This window comes from Onychostruthus taczanowskii, unplaced genomic scaffold, assembly GCF_017590055.1.
Source record: "Onychostruthus taczanowskii isolate IOZ18803 unplaced genomic scaffold, ASM1759005v1 scaffold91, whole genome shotgun sequence".
In the NCBI taxonomy this organism is placed as follows: Eukaryota; Metazoa; Chordata; class Aves; order Passeriformes; family Passeridae; genus Onychostruthus; species Onychostruthus taczanowskii.
In genome coordinates this window covers 2,065,370-2,082,157 of record NW_024507105.1, presented here as the reverse complement: position 1 = coordinate 2,082,157, position 16,788 = coordinate 2,065,370, and the positions used below count along the sequence as shown (strand labels likewise).

General features: G+C 58.3%; 1 protein-coding gene across 4 annotated transcripts in view; it reads left to right on the top strand.

Annotated features, from left to right (window-relative positions):
* The first annotated feature begins 18 nt into the window (after positions 1 to 18).
* The window catches only part of LOC121347584 (zinc finger protein 385C-like), a 59,320-nt gene continuing 42,550 nt past the window's right edge, over positions 19 to 16,788 (top strand). The window contains exons 1-2 of one of the 4 annotated variants that reach the window (XM_041426320.1): positions 19 to 261; positions 4,767 to 4,878. In XM_041426320.1, the coding sequence (XP_041282254.1) occupies positions 225 to 261; positions 4,767 to 4,878 (149 nt within the window). In that variant the 5' untranslated portion in view covers positions 19 to 224. Of the gene's footprint in view, positions 262 to 4,766; positions 4,879 to 14,203; positions 14,253 to 16,788 lie in introns of those variants that run through there. The other 3 variants (XM_041426321.1, XM_041426318.1, XM_041426319.1) reach the window with 3 other exon arrangements.

Here is a 16,788-nt window from a genome sequence, read left to right as displayed (position 1 = left end):
GCGGGATGCAGCAGCGGGTGCAGCTGCGGGATGCAGCATCGGGATGCGCCGCCGCCGTTCCCCCTCCCACTCCGTGCGGGAGCGCGGCGCCGAGGGGGGGTTGGACCGCGGCGGCGCGCGCGCTGCCTTCATCCCCCCCCCTTCCTCCTCCTCCTCCTCTTCCTCCTCCTCCTCCTCCTCCGAGAGCGCGCTCGCACGGCCGGGAGCGAGAAGCCGGCGGGAGGATGCTGCAGACGGCGGCGGAGCCGGGCGGCTGGGCAGGTAGGGCGGGCGGGGGCGGCCGGGCTGCCGGTACCGGCGGCCGCGGGGCCGGGCTGTGGGCACGGGGAGTTGCAGGCTTAGGAAAGTTGTGGGAGGTGGGGGGGATGCGCTGGAAGGGCCCCGGGATTCGGGATCGGGGCCGGATGTTCGCCCGGGGCACGCAGCGCTCCCCGCGCCCCATCCCGGGGCAGGGGCGGCGGGGGTGGCGGAACCCCGGCCCCGGAACACCGGAGGGGTCAGGCCAGGAGGGAAACTTCTTGAGCGGAACTTTACCGAGACCACCCTCTCCGGCGCGGGGCTGAGGCTCCCACGCCGAGCGGGACCCGCTGGGTGCCGGTACCCCCGGTACCCCCGGTAACCCCGGTACCCCCTATACCCCGGTACGCCCGGTAACTCTGACACCCCGGCACCCCGTGGGTGCACGGCGTGCGACCCCCGGGGCTGTGTGCTGGATCGGGCTCTGCGGCAGCACCTGGCGTGGGCGGTGTTGCCCAGGAGGTGTCGGGGTGTGCGGGGCAGGGGGCGGGGGTCGGTCCTTGGGCCCCTCCGGACCCGGCTGTGCGTCCTGGAGCTGCGTGCGTCCGGCCTTGGAGAGCTGCGTTGGGAATGGAGCCGAGGCTCTGGCTGCCTCCTGGCTCTTAGGGAAAGGACCTTCAGAGTGCTGTACAAAAGCTTTCTGTTGGTTGTGTCTCCGGGTGGGAGCAGCGGGGTCCCCTGGTGCAGGAATGTGGAGGCAGAGGCAGACTGACCGCTCTCCCCCGGCCATTTCCAGCCGACTTTGCTGTTAACTTGGAGCAGCAGTGAGTTACGGTGGGAGCTTTTAAGGAGTTTGCATGGGGGTGGGCAGGGCTGGGGCTTGCTCTGCCCCAGAGCAAACCCCAAGGATCCCGGCACAGGGACGTGCCCGTGCCTGCCCTTGGCGGCGAGCGCCGGTCCTGCTGGATGGGCGTGTGGGAAAACAACATCTTGGCACGAGAGGCTGCCATTTGTTTTCGGAGCAAAACTTGAAAGTGCTGCTTAAACACATGAGATGGTTCTGTGCGAAGGGTGGGGGCGTCTAGACCCTGGCATTGCACTCTTGGGGCTCCCAGGTTGATTCTCCAGCGTGCACTGGCACCTTGCTGCTGGAGCTGATGTGTCTGTGGGTCCCACGAGGTATGGCAGCACCTCTGTCCCACAGGGACGAATTTTGGGTGAAAATGTGAGGCAGGAGCTGGCCCTGCCCTGCTCAACACATTGGCTTCACCCCCTGGTTACCTGGGATGTCTGAGTGGGGAGTGGAGATGTTTGTGAGCTGCTGTGTCTGCATGTGGGGCACGAAACAGCACCAGTGGGCAGCGTGTGTGACAGCCTGTGGATAAATGAGGCTCTGTCCCGGCTGCCAGCCTGGCTGGGAGTTTCTTCAGCCACCACCATCCAAATCCACCACCACTGAGGTTTCTTTTTGAGTGACTGCAGGTGTTTCCAAGGGAGCATCCAGCCCAGCGGCTTTGCTGAATGTTTGCCACTTGTGTGGAAAGGCTCCGTGGGGATGCAGGAGCTGTGTTGGTCCCTTGGTAGCTGCCAGTGTGACCCTGCCAGGCCAGGAACCCCTGCCATACGCAGAGTTCAGGGCAGGGTGATGATATCCTGTGCTGTGGATTTTGTGCTTGTTCTGTAATCTGCCACGTGCGTTGGGAAAGAGGCTGGTGTGACCCTGGATGTGGCTGTCTGTGAATGCACAGAGCCAGGCTCTGCCTTAGCAGGGCTGTGACGTCATGGCAGGCTGTGACTTCCCGCTGTGAGCCTGGCACATGAGCACCCCTGAGCTGGCATCTCTGAGCTCCCATCCCTGAGCTCCCCATCCCTGAGCTCCCCATCCCTGAGCTCCCCATCCCTGAGCTGGCATCCCTGAGCTGGCATCTCTCAGACTCCCATCCCTGAGCCCCCATCCCTGAGCTCCCATTCCTGAGCCCCCATCCCTGACCTCCCCATCCCTGAGCCCCCATCCCTCAGCTTCCTGGGCCCCCATCATGCTTGGTTGGGGCTCCAGAGCAGCTGCTCTCAGTGCCCGAGTGCTGCTCAACTCTGACAGAGCAGCAGCCTCTGCATGGAGAAGTTGGGAGGCTGCTTTAGCAGTCCCAGAAGTAAGAAATATTTTTTGGGAGCTGGTGGCTCACTGGCCTCAGTGCTGGACTGCGGAGGGCTGCATGTCCTGGCCATGGTGGGGAGGGTTGGGGTCTGGCTGCTCAGGTACCATCCTGCTGGAGTGTGCACTGCCAGTGGGCTCAGAGCAGCCCTCCCATGCCATGCCATGCCATGCCATGCCATGCCATGCCATGCCATCCCTCCCCACCTGCCTGGCTGATGTTCTCTGCCCTGTTTATAGGGGCTCCTGTTCTGCCTGGCATTCCCAGCTCTCCCAGGACCAGGCTCCTGTCAAAGTGCCAGTGGGGACAGGGACAGGGACAGGGACAGAGCTGTCCCAGCTCATTCTGCCTGCACCCGCCTGCTGTTCATCCCCACGGGCTGGCAGGAATGTGCAGGGCCTGGAGTGATGCTCTGGCCCACCAGGAGCTCACCTGGCTGTGGTCATCTGCAGCAATTCCAACCCAAAAATACTCCCTGAGCATTGCCCCAGCATCCTCAGACGTCAGCTCATAAAGGAACCCAGTCTTTGGGCTCTTTACTTGTTGTATTTCTGGGGATTTGTTGTATTTCTGGGGATCTTCCTCTTGTCTGGCTTTTTTTCTGATGTTTCTGAGGAGATCGAGGTATTTCTACGAGTGCACAACACAGGTTTGCTATTGACTGAACAAGGAGCTTTGCACAGATGTCCCCAATGCAGCACTGGATGTGTCAGTCACATCGCTTTGCACTGGTGAATTTCCAGGGCTAAAAGCAAACCTGCTGTGGAAGCACTGGACAGTCTCCAAAACGTGCCAGACTTACACATTAAAAGGGCAAAAATTCCTTTTCTGAGCCCTGCAGCCCTTCCAACTGCTTCTCCTCAGCTCAATCTGGACTGGAGTTTGAGTGTTCCAAAGCCAGAGCCCTCAGTTCTGCAGCTCTTTAATCATTTCTAGGGATGATAAAAATGCAAAAATGTGCTCCCAGAGCAGAATAATGAAGCCCATGAGGTTCTATTTGTCAATTTAGCAACGATATTGTGATGTACAAAGGCTGTTTCTTAGGATGATGTTCTGAGATTGCCTCCAAAATAGCGCCATAATTTCTGTGTCAGAAAGCCCCTGTCAGGAATTATGTCTGTGCTCTCAAGGAAACCCAGGCTGCAGCTGCACCGTAACAACTGCTCCATTTCTCTTAGAAATACACCAATTTACCTGCCAGTCATCAAAGGGAACCTGCAGATTTAGGAGCCACGAGCTGCTCTGCGAGCAGGGGATGCCCTGGCTCCCGTGGGAGCTCCCCTGGTGCAGGTGTTGGTGTTTCAGAGGCACCAGGATGCCCGTGTGCCCAGCCTGGCTGCACCCTGGCCGTGGCAGCAGGGCTGGCACAGGCACAGCAGGCTGTGGGCACAGGGCTGGGCACTTTGCTCTGTGGGGCAGCGTGGGTGCTCCCCAAGCACTCCTGGGGCTGAAGGCACAGAGAATCCCTCGCTGTCAGAGGGCCCTTTATGGCTGTTTTTTTATAAAACCCACCACTTTTCCCCCTGCAATGTAAACAGCCTTTTCCCCAGGATGAATTCCTGGCAGGGTGCCAGGGAGAGGGGCTGGGGGTGGGCTTGGGGCTGTGGGGCCCTGCAGGGGTGGGCTCAGGAGGAGTCCTGGTCACAGGGGAAGGTTCTGGGGGATCCTGGCTCTGGAGCCCTCGATTCCAAACAGATCTGTGCTGCTTTGAAATGGGAACGTTCCTGAGTCGTGATTTTCCCTGGCCTAATTATGGAAATTTTTTAATTAGTTGATAAGAAAGATCACTGGGAAATTGCAAAGGAAACATTTTGAGGTGAAGCCCTTGTCTGTGCCTGTGTCTGCCTGGAGTAGGAGCTGCTGGACCTTGGTCAGGCAGAAGCAGCTGGGCTCAGGGTGCTGAGGGAGCTGGGCATCCCTGCTGCTTCCTTTGCTGAGGTTCTGGATCCCTCTGGCCCACAGGTTTGATCCTGGCAGCTCTGTGCCAGCTCTGCCTCACTCAGGGGATGAGCTGGGCGCTCTGTTGGGGATCAGGTGGTGCCACTCTGTCTCCAGTTGGAGTATTTCTGCTCCTGACATCTGGCCACGGGCTCTGCTCTGCATCAGGAGGATGAAGGAACTGTTGAATGTGGGGTGGGTTTTGCCTGTGGAAGATCATAGGGGGTTCTCATCTTCCCATCACCTCCCATTTCCCTGAGAGCTCTGCTGCCTTGGAGGGAGAATTCTGCAGCCACTGCCCTGGGGACACCTTTGGTCACATCTTTGTAAAACCACGCAAGGACAAAGGGCTAAGAGCTTTTTGGAGGATATTTTTATGTTTTGTTGGAGCAGGAGAGACATGGAAACAATGAGCCAGCTGCCACTTGGCTCTTGCAGGTGATGCTGCCCTGGATGTCCCTGGACCAACGAGGCAGAGATGCCAATGGCCACCACTGGTGGTGACTGGAAAGCAGCAGAGCAGGACCCCAGCCTCCTGGTTTTTGTGGATGTGGGAAACTTCTGGCACATTTTTGGGGGGCTTGGGGTTTTTTTTTCTGAACTTTCTCTGTTGGTGTGTGTGGTTTGCTGCCCTCGGCCTCCTCGGCCAGGTGCCCTGGGGGCGTCACTGCTGTTTGTCTTGGTCGGAAGCGCTGCTGCTCTGCACTCCTTTGAAGGGCTGAAGGCACAGAGCCGGTCTGTGCTCTTCTGAGGAGCCTGAAACGCTCGTAGGGGAAAAAAATCATCAAAATCCCAAACAAGGGACGCTTGTTAGGGTGCCAGCGGGAGACTGGGAGTGGCACGGAGCGGCTGCTGGCCGGGCTGGGGGAGAGCTGGGGTGGGGCAGGGGCTCCCCCCGGGCAGGTTCCTCCAGCTCAGAGCCCTCCCTCCCAGCCAGGGCTGCGTGTGCTTCCTCTCATGCAAGGCCAGAGCCTATAAATATCCCAACTCCAAATTTTCAAGAAGTATTAGGAACTCTCCAGGCTTATTTTTGAGGGCTGTTACGAAAGGGCTTGAGAGGATTAAAGCTCTCCCAGATTAATCTGTGCTCGGGAAGGGCAGTGCTGGCACCCCAGGCGTGTGATGCAGGGGGCTCACCGTGGCTCCTGGGCTCCCCACTCCCCATCTAGCTGGGAGATGGGGCAGCTGAACTGTGGGGCAGTGGGGGGATACTCCCACAGAGCCATGTTCCCAGCCCCCCACATCTCCCAAGCCCCACTGAGCCCCCCCAGACCCAGCCAGTATCTTTGCAGGTTTGCACAGGTCAATGTCAAATTTCTGTGCCCTCTGGTTTGCAGAAGAGGTAATTAGCCAACAGGTGTGATAACAATTTAATAAGTGTGTCAAATAAGTGAGCCAGTTTTAGTGTAGAGCTCACTGTGCCTTTGGAGGAGTCTTCCAAGGGCTGGGGATATGCCAGATGGGAAAATAGCAATTCCCTTGTCCAGGCTGGGGTCTGTCCATGCTCAGGGAGGGAGCTGGGACTGGCACTGCAGGGCTCATACCTGAGAATCTCACCTGCCTGGCCAGATGTGGAGGGAGATGATGACTTGTGTGCTCCATTACCACTGGAAGGCACAAAGCAGTGCCAGAATCTCGGGGCAGGATGGGCACTGAGCAATGCAGAGGATGAGTCAAAGGGATTTAGAGACACCTGGCAGCCACCTGCACCTCCAGTGCTGGCCTGCTGCCAGCACTGCTGCAGTGCCAGTGCTGCTCCCACGGGCATGGGGCTCTGCACTTCCTCCCAGGGAAGTGCCAAGGTGGGTTCTGGTGGCAGAAAATCAGCTCCAGCACCTGCTGGCTCTTGGCATCTGCTGGGAAAGCTTTTCAGTGTGTCCTTGGGAACATTTCTCCTCCTAAGAACTTGGGCAAACCCTCTGGCAGGAACAGAGTGGTGTGTGGCAGAGATGCTGGCCGGTGGCTGGATGCCCCTGAGAGCAGCTCCCCACTGCCCACCCACCCCCAAGGAGCTTTTCCTTCTGCCAGTGGTGGGAACCCAACCCCTCTACAGCCCCAGCTGAGGGAGCCTGGCTGTGGAGTGACAGAGAATGCAGGATCCTTGGAGGGCCAGGCTGGTGCCAGGCAGGGTCCCCTGGGGTCACCCCGTGGGGAGGGTGATGGGGAGAGGCACTGGTTGGTGGTGAATTCCCTGCTGTGTCAGGGAATATAAAAATAAATTAAATTTATTTTATAAATAAAAAGCTGCCCCTTGGAACCGGTTTTGGCTGTGGGTGGAGCAAAGCGTGGCTGGTCCTGGGGGGCTCAGGCAGAAAGGGGGTGATGGCTCTGTGGGAAGGTGGTCTCAGGTCTTGAGGGGCTGCAGAGACAGAGACTCTGCCCCCAGCACAGGGATCCTCATGTGGGCAGGGCAGGCAGGGTCACAAAGAGCCTCCGTGGAGGATTTGGCCTCTCCCTGCCTGCCCTGGCTCCAGCGGGGCTTTGATGGGTGTAAATCAGGAACAAAGAGCAGGGAACCCTGCAGAACAACCCAGCAGTGCAGGGGTCTCACCCTCTCACCACCGAACCCCTCCTGCAGTGGGATCTGCCCAGCACTGCCCACTGCCAAGCTGAGTGCCAAAAATCCTGCCTTTCTTCACCTGCTGACAAGGCGTTGGAAAAGGGAGAATTCTTTAAAACATAAAACAAATAAAATTAGGTCTTCTGGTAAGGGATTAAATGGGGGCCCTCAGCTGTATTTATAGAAGGTTCAAAAGTAAATCTGTTCCCAGACTGAATAAATATTTTGCTCAGGCAGGCACGATCTTCAGTTCATCTGTCTCGCAAAGACTTGAGTGAGAGGGGAATTGATTTTCTCCAGCCTGAACAAGGCAAGCGCCTCTCAGACCCAGATAGAGAGTGAAGTCCCATTATCGGCTGAAATGGGGAAGCAGCTGGGAAATCATTAAAGAGAAAGCAAAGACAAAGCTGCTGTAAGGAGGTGACAATTCGCTGTCAATGCGTCTGGGGCTGCCACCCCTGGAACTGCTTTGGGGCGATGTCGCTCTGACCCCATGAGTTTGGGGGCACTTTGCAGTGACATTTTGCAGGTGCAAAATTTTGCACCTGCAATTGTGCAATTGTTTTGGTGACACTTTGCAGGTGCCCGTGGGAGATGGGAGTGACTGGCATGGTGGCGTTGGTCACGCTGCTCGTGTGATTGCCCAGATCCTTGCACAAGGGATGGCATGGGGGGCCTGTGAGCGGCTCAGCTCACCCCCTGGATGGAGGGGGATCCATCCAGGTGTGGTGGCGGTGCCAAGGACATTGACCTGGTTCTCCACTCTTCCATGGGTCACCTGGAGGTGCGGACACGCCCACAGGGAGCCACCCAGGGCTGGACCTGCTCTCACAGGTCGGGTTTCTGCACTCGTTCACCTGCTGTGCTGTGGCTGCCCTGTCTGTAGGGATGAGAGGAAACTGCTGGCACATCCCTGTCGCTGTCCCCAGCCCGCGGGACGCAGCCATTGGTCCTCAGGCTGATGCAGGTGGTGCGGGCAGAGGTTCCTCTGGCAGCGTTCACCCCAGCGCCGGCTGCTCAGCACAATTCCAGCTCAAGGAGCTTCTTAATTCCCTCCGGCACCTGGTGTTTGCAGACATCAGTTACCGCCGAGACAAGAGCTCGGTGCTCTGCTCTTGATCAAGGCAGCTGCCAGGCCAGTGCCAGGGCGGTGTGAGCTGCTCAGCCGGGGCTCCCGGGGCTCCCGGTGCTACTGGGGCTGCCGGGGCTCCTGGGATTACCGGGGCTCCTGGGGCTGCCGGGGTTACTGGGGCTCCCGGGTCTGCCGGGGTTAATGGGCTGCTGGGGTTGCCAGTGCTCCCGGTGCTGCCGGGACTCTTGGGGCTCCCGGGGTTACCGGGGCTCCCGAGGCTCCCAATGCTCCCGGGGCTGCCCAGCTCCCTGCGGCTGCAGCGCTCCCCCTGCCTTCTCCCAGGTCAGAAAGGGAAGAGTAAAAAGCAGAATGCAGACCAAGCCAAAGCCCTTGGCAGCGTTTTCCATCTCTCCTCCCTGTTTTCCGTGGCAGCACCACATCAAACAGACGCTTGCTGTGAGAAGGTGCCCGGCCCCAGGTGGGTGCCCGGAGCTGGGGCGCTGTGAGGAGCGGTGGCGGTGCCTGGCGAGAGTTTGCTGTGCGAGCTCTGTCCGCCCCGCGCTAAAAAAAGGCACGAAATGAGCAAAATTATGCGCTGAGTCACTAATCGTTCACCCGCTGCTTTAGTCACCAGTGCTCCCACACCGGGGGACGTTTGCTGAGGGGGCACAAACCGAGTTGTCACCGCGTTAAATGGATGCGGCCGAAAGCAGCGACGAGCTCCTGCTGCCTTCACAGCTTCTGACACCGCGCAGACCATCGGGCTCCACGGCCACGGGCGCTGCTCAATTAATGCCAGCTCCCTGATGAGTGCGCTGATGAATCGCGGCCGTGTGCTGCGTGCGGGGGTGGCGGCAGCGGGGCAGCTGCTGGCCTGTCCCGTGACAGCACGGGTCACTGTCCTGCCCTCTGTCCTCCCACGGGCACACCGAGGGACACGGGCTGCTGCTCCGGGGGTGGCACCCCCTGCTCAGGGGTGGCGGGACTGAGCCGGGGGGGCTCTGTGCCTCAGTGTCCCCTCAGTGTCCCCCACCCGACGCCGGAGGAACCCGCCGTGCCGGAGCCAAGCGTGTGTGAAAGAGCCTGTCTGAGCGCGGGGAAGAGCCATAAAGGGCCTATTTATGGAGCTGGCTCCTCACAATGTTTTCAGACACAGCCCTCGCATGTTTTCATAACAGCAACGCCTCCGCCTCTCGCCAGCTCCGGTGGCGCTGAGCCTCTCGCCGCGTCCCCCGCATGCCCCGGGGAGCTGGGAGCCCTGCGGGGCTTCCCGTCGGGATCCCGGCCCCGGTGCGGCCCCGAGGCAGCTCGCAGGGCCGTGCCTTGGCCGCCTCTCCCATCCCGGCTGCGAGCTGGCACGGTGCCCACGCAGGGACACGCTCGGACCCTTGGCACGGCTGGGCTGCAGACGGGCTTGTCAGCAGCCCCTCTGCCCGGGCTGCCCCGCCGCCACGTTTCCCGTCCTCTGGAATTCGCTGGCGGGCAGCGCGGAGCAGCATTCCTTCGGGAATGCCCTCTGCCCCAGCCGTGGCTCTCTGGTCACCCGTGCCCAGCCCAGCTCTGTCACCCTTTGGGGACAGCAGTGGCAGTGTGGGAGGCAGGTGAGCACAGAGGGAGCAGGCAGAGCTCTGGGAGTGGGGCTGTGTCCTGGCAGGGAGATAAAGTAACTTTTCATCAGTCCGTTTTGGAATTCCTTTCAAGCAGGAACGCTGACCCACCCGAGCTCGTTAAATAACGTTAGCGGTGCTGCACAAATGAATAATCCAGCTGCCACCTGCACTGCCGGCCAGGGCTCGCTGCCCTCTGCCCTTCAGGGAGCAGAGGTTTCCCACTCTAATTGGACACACGTGCTCCTCTCCTGACAGCAGTGACCTCCAGCACAGCGCAGGATTCTCACACTGCAGCAGCTGCGCTCCTGCAGCTTCATCCCAGAGCTGCAGGAGCAGGGCAGGGAGTCCTGGGGCTGGGCTGGCAGGAGCTGCGAGCTGGGAGAGGAGTGGAGGAACAAAACCGTGGCGAGAGGAGGGAACGAATCCAGGCCATGCTTGTCACTGAACTGATTAAACCCCAGCTCTGAAGCTCTTCTTCTGTCCTCTAGCCAGTGAGCAGTGTATAACTTCATTACTCCACATCCAGGAGACACTGAGGGATGTGGGCAATTCGTTATCATCTGTCCCATTTCATTTCCCTGCCTGTCAGCTCTGACATGCTGCTGTTCACAGCCAGCTCGGGGTTTCAAGGTGTGAACTGAGCTGAAGGCCCATGCTCCTGCAGCACGGTTCTGGACAGGACCCTTATATCCCCGTCACTCTTGGGGACCCCCCCAGCACCACCTTAGGGGTCTCAGGGGTTTTGTGCCACCCCTGGGTGTGGCACCACCATCACCAAGCTCAAGGCTTTAGGGGCTTGGCTGCCAGCAGGGACCTCAGGTGCTGCATGTGCGGCGTCACTCTGGGGACCCCCAACCCTCAGCTGAGGGGAATACAGAAGTCAGGGATGGTTTTAACCTGGTTTCTGATGCCTCTCTTAATGATGGCTCTGGTGCCACTGTCCCCTATCAGACAGGTCCTTCCTGCTGTCCCCCCTGAGCAGCCACACCAGGGTGCTCCTCCCCAGCCCCGGGGCAGCAGCAGTGGGTCCTGCTGGGCGCTTGCCTCAGATCCTGGTGACTAATTGCGCTGCAAAAAGCATTTCTCCCAAGTTTCTTTCATAAGAAACTGTAACAAGGCTTTGATTTAGCTCTTATTTTCCTTTCTCCCTGTCTTTTTCTCTCCCTTCCTACCCCAAATGCAGAAGCCCCTTTGATCGTGTGGGTTCAGGCTCCGTAACAAGATCTCTGTTTGTGTCGGGAGTTGTCAGTGTGGTAACATGACAGCACAGTCTCCTTGTCACCTCACACACAATGAATTATTCCTTTCATTCTTTGCACCATCTCTGGGATAAATTACTGCTCCCAGATGGGCTTGTCACCCAGTGAAGCATCCTTAACCTCTGAGGTGATCCCTGCCCAGCATGGAGTGCTGGCCACTGCAGCTCACCCAAGGCTGCAGCAAAATGCTGGAGTGGGGAACTGTCAGCCTAGCTTGAAAGCAAATTGCTTTGCCAATTTATTTTCTTTCTTGTGTATGAACATATTTTTCTTAAAGGGATGCTGTCACATTAAATATGGAGCTGCCAACTGCAGGCATTAAAAAATCATGGGTCGTCCCATTTTCCTTCCTCCCACTCTAAATTCTGAGAAAACAATAAATTCGGGGTTCTTTTTGCTTGTCATCTGCCTTTCAGCTTGAGATGCTTTTGCAAACTTTTTCCCAGCAGCTGGGAGGTTTGGGAGCTTCAGCACCGTGACAAGAGCCATGGAACTGGGGCAGATGGGGCTGGCACTGGGGTGGGCCCTCAGCCACATCGGGGTGTCCAGCTGTCCCTGGACCCCTGGGGGGTCCCCAAGGGCAGACCCAGAGCAGTCCTGGTGCTCAGGAGCCTCCCCTCCCACCACAGCTGATGGGACTGAGCCATGTGCTGGTAAGGAAATCTTCCCCAAATCTGTCCGTGAAGGGCGTTCACTGTCAGCAAGTTGCCTGGACACTGTGTCACTTTGTCACGTCTCCTGTGACAGATGCAGAAAGTCCTTTTCAGCCTTTATGCTTCCTAGGAAGGAAACATAAACCTTCCCTAAAAAAAGGGAAGTAGTGTTGTTGCATTTGGACAAAGTGTGTTTCCATGCAGCCCTGCTGAGCTGGGGATGGGAATCAGGCTTTTGCCACCCTGAACAACTTCATGGCATTTTCTGGAACGTGTCTGATGGACCTGGGATGGGAGCATGTCTGACCTGCTATCAGGTATCAGAAATCTCTCATATATAAGAGATCTGATTGAAAACAGGTTCTATATGGGGCTGGGTCAATGCTTTCCCTTTTTTCTGCTGCAGCAAATCTCCCTCCCACAGCTGCAAGTAGGGATAAGTCTCACTCCTCTTTAATTTTAAAAAAAATCTCTTCCAAAGCTGCACTGTACTGCAGCCTCACAGCTCAGCAGGGCTCAGCTGCCCCCCAGCCCCACCATGTGGGCTCCAGAGCCTCCCCCAGCAGGGTGTTTGATAACATTGATTTTAATAAAGCTCTGGGCTTGTTTTGATGGACACATCCAAAGCACTACATGGATTTAAACAGATCCCGTTGCAAATATCTCTATCTGATACCCCTGGCGTGACCAGACTGCAAATGTCACTTGCTTAGCACTATCAAATATTTAATTTGCGTTGTAATAGAGGAGCCTTTGAGAGCTCCAGCTTAAGCTGGAGGTCTCCTGTTAGCCAGCAGCTCTCCACAAATTCACTTAAAATCCAATTTCTGCCCTGAAAAGCTCCTGACCCAGATGTGAGAGAGAGGGGAGCTGGGAGGGAAGACTGTGCCCAGCTGTGCTGTGGGACCTGCTGGAGCCCTGCTCATCACTGTAAGTGCTCGTGGTGGGTGTGCTCAGCTTTGCCACGGGAGCACGTGGGTGGGGAAGGGGATTGGCACTGCCATCCCGTGGTGTTTGTGCCAATGTTTGTGGCCTTGTGTGTCCAGTGGCACCGCTGCTGACCCTGCTGTCCGTGCCTGCAGTGGGGGTGGAGGCCCCCAGGAGCTGCCCTGGATCTCATTCTGGATCCTGCACTTGTGGAAAATCATCTTTTCTGGGGGGCAGCGAGGGGAGCACGAGGTGCTGCCAGGGCTCAGAGTCTCCCTGGGCATCACCTGCTTCTCTGTGTTTTATTTCTCAAGAGAACACAGTGGGGTCTGGATCTCATTCTGGATCTTGCACTTGTGGAAAATCATCTTTTCTGGGAATTTTCCTGTAGCAGCAAGGGGAGCATGAGGTGCTGGCAGGGCTCAGAGTCTCCCTGGGCATCACCTGCTTCTCTGTGTTTTATTTCCCAAGAGAACACAGTCGCTCTGCCTAACCTTTGTGCTGCCCACATGAATCCTGAAGGATTCTGTGATCTCCTCAGATTCTCCTCATCCAGGGGGTGCACGGACAGCGAGGGGGGTGAATCCTCAATCCTTCCTCTCCCACTGCTCCCTGCGCTGTGCTCACACCTCCAGCCGAGCCCTGGGATGGAACGTCTCACTCCCTGCCTCTGTTTGCTCTGCTGTTTTCCCTGCTGGATCGAGAGCAGGCAGCACTGCCCAGGTTTTGTTTCCCTGCCCTGATGCAGAGGAGCAGCATTGCTCCCTCCATGGTGTCTCCTTCAGCTGGGTTTCAGCTGTCCTGCCTGCCCGGGAGCAGGATCTGCTGATTCAGGGGACACTCAGCCCTGAATGCGGTGTTAATGATCTTGCTGTGCAAAGGAGAGGACGGGCAGCGGCACCGTGGGATGCTCCCTGCCCTCCCGGCAGGCTGCAAGATGTCCCACTGCCCTTCAGCCTGTGGGAACGGGGCTGAGGGGAGCCCCAAGAGCATCTGAGGGTAAGAACTGGGCATTTGGGGGTTCACAATGAGGGTTGTGGGTGGTGTGAGCCCTGTGTGTGCCCTGGTCCCCGTGCCAGGAGCCAGCCTGCACTCCAGAGCCCTTGAGGAGAGACAGCTCACACTAATCCTTGCTGTGACAACGGATGGTTTATGGGCTGATCCTAAAACGTGCCTCTCTCTGGCGTTAGCAGAGCATATGTCAGGGCTGGGGGCAGCTGGTTTGATGCAGTGTTATGAAATGCTGAAGTGCTGCAGCCATGGCCAGGCCCTCCAAAACCTGCAAATCTGCCTGGCTCTGCTCAGCCCTCAGGCCAGCACTCTGAAGCGTCTCCTGAAGCTAAATCAGGTCCCCCGGGCCACCTCCATGCCCAGGGCAGAGCCCCCTGTGCCCTTCCCACCCCTCCACCAGCATCCAGAGCCTCTTCATCAAACTACCCAGGGAATTCTCTGGGCCCAGCCTTCGAGGCAGCCCGGAAAGCTGCCCCATTCCCCCATCTCCCCTGTCACTGAGAGCTGCTGTCAGGTGCATCCGCCTGCTCTTGGCTCAAGGTGGCTCCTCCGGTGCCACCCCTGCCAGCTGGCATGCCACCGCGCTGCCCCGCGTGACGCCGGCGGCTCTTCGGGAGCTCGCTGAGCCGCGGGCACCGACCGGGACGTGCCGGCTGCGTCCGGAGCCTGCTGATGAGGGCTGATTTAGTGGCGATCGAACGGCGATTGAAGCGCTCCTTGAAATACGAGACGAGCGTCTGCGGCTGTCCGGGCAGCGCGGTGCCCCCCGGGCTGTGGCACAAGGGCAGGAGGTGCCAAGGGCAGGGCTCGGCGGTGCCGCCACCAGCAGCAGGTAGGAGCCTCCTGTGCCAGGCTGGGGCAGCCCGGGAGAGGCGTTGGTGCCTGGCTGGGCTGGGATTGCCCGTGCCGGTGCTGGGGGGTCTGTGAGGATGGTGGGGCTGCTGCTCCAGCGGGTCTGGGGGTCCCTGGAGGGGGGCACAGCCAGGGGTCCTGGTGCAAACACGCGTGGCAGGGTCACGGAGCTGCTAAACGGTGCAAGCCCTGAGGTGATGGGATGCAGATTTGGGTCGGGCTTGAGGTGTTGTGGCAGCTCTGGCTTTCCTGAGGGTCCTTGCAGGTGTGGACCGTGAAACTGGTCTTTGCTCAGGGGGTTTGAGGGAATTTTGTGACAACTCTTGGTGGCCACTTTTGTGCCAACGCTTTCTTTTACTTCTGTTGCTTTTTTTTTTTTTTAAACTGTTGTGTGTACACAGTGGGAGGCAAGGAAGGTGGATTCAGTAGAATGTAACCTAGTGAACTCAAGGTTTTTTTCCGCTCAGATTTCTTGCTCTCTTACCAAGTTCATGCACTTTCTGTTCAGATGGTGTTCTCCCTGATCACAAATTGCTGAATGGAGAGATCTCCCAGTTAGCTCTTGTCAGGTCCCCTCAGCTCTGTGACAAAGGCAGTTTGACTTGGGGGGAGGTTCTGGTCATGTGTGCTGGCTCTCCTGAGCTCAGCCCAAATAAAAATCCCATGGGACACAAGCTGGTGCTGATGGCAGCAGGGAGCACGAGGGTCCCTGCTGGGGTGGGACACTGAGGGAACATCCCTGCACAGATGTGAGGCTGCATGTGCATGGGAACCTCTGTCCAGGCTGGGATAAGAGCACCCCCTGTGCCCAGCGTGGCCTGCCCCAGGCTGTTCAGAATACAGGAAATGGTTTATAAATAATGGGAATAATGATGGGAATAATGGGAATGGACCTGACCTGCATCAAACCTGCTCCCTCATCAGGATTGTGGAGCTTGGCCAGAGCCCCATTGCCCTGCTGATATGTCTCGTGCCCAGCCAGAGGCTTTTCTGGGATGCTGTGGGATGCTGTGGGGCACTGTGGGATGCTGTGGGGCGCTGTGGGATGCTGTGGGATGCTGTGGGATCCTGTAGGATGGTGTGGGATGGTGTGGGATGGTGTGGGATGCTGTGGGATCCCGTGGGGTGCTGTGGGATCCTGTGGGGTGCTGTGGGATGCTGTGGGGTGCTGTGAAATCCCGTGGGGTACTGTGGGATCCTGTGGGGTGCTGTGGGATGCTGTGGGGTGCTGTGGGATCCTGTGGGGTGCTGCTTCAGCCCAGTGTGTGGGCATGGAGTCGCTTGCAGTGACTGCAGCCTGTGCAGCAAGTTGTGCATTCTGGAGTTTGCTTTGCATTCAGGAGCTGAGTAAAGGATGGTCCAGCACCCTTCAGGAAATCAGCAGCCAAAGGAACATCCCCTGTGAGGCCTTGGCTCCGAGGGAAGGGCAGCAAGAGGTGCAGGGTGTGATCAGGTCCTGGGAGGTGCCACTGGTGCTGCTCAGCAGGTCAGATCTAGGTGGGTGGCAGCTGATCTGCCCCATCCAGGAGAACCCTTGGGAAGACTATCCAAAAATTTGCAGCTGCTTGTGATGCTCCTGCACGGTGGAGACAAAAACCTCATGGCTCCTGGGGTGGGATGGGTGGTGGGGCTGGGGTGTGGTGAGCCCCTGTTCTGAGCTGGGTTTGGCTCAGAGCCACCCTGGGGGTGTCATTTAACCTCCACCCTGCTGTGAAAGGTCACAGCCCCCATCCCTTAGCCAAAAGTTCCTCAAGGTTTTGCTGAAAAGCTGAAATCTGCCCCAAAGCAGGCGTCAGTCAGGGCACTGCCAGCCTGCACACGTGCCAGGAGCTGTCCCTGTGACCTGTCCCAGCCACCAGCCACCCGCCTGTGGCCCTGACACCTGAGAAGCAGAACAGGCACAGAAGAAATTAAGTGAATGAGACAACAAGTGTGTGTGCAATTAGGACAGAGCTTCAAACGCTGCCCCGGGAGCCGGGACAGGAGCTGCTGCCTAATCAGAGCAACAGCAGTGCCCGTTTTAAAGACGAGGGAGACTTTGGGGATACTTTGTCCACATAATGTTCCAATTTTAGCTCTGCGTCCTGGGATGTAATTGCATTAAAAATACCCGGGGAGGGGGAGGATGCCAAGGGCACCCGGCGACCTGCCTCGGCTGTGTCCCCACAGCGTGCCGCGTGTCCCTGAGGCCCGGTCTCACATTCCTGCTGCTGATCTCCTCCCAGATCTGCTTTCCGGTTGCTCTGTTAATGGTTTTCCTGGGAAAGGCCTCTGTTAGCCGCTAGTGGAACACCTCAGCTCCTTTGGGCTGATGGGGACACTGCGGCCACCTCCGGGCTGCAGGACGGCGCAGGATGGGGCAGAGGAGAGGGGGGCTCACCCGGGTGGGTGGGTGAGTGGCAATGGGACTGCCTTTTGTCCCCGCTGCCCGCTGTCCCCGCTGTCCCCGGTCCCCGCTGTCCCCACTGTCCCCGCTGTCCCTGTCCCCGCTGTCCCCGCTGTCCCCTGTCCCCACT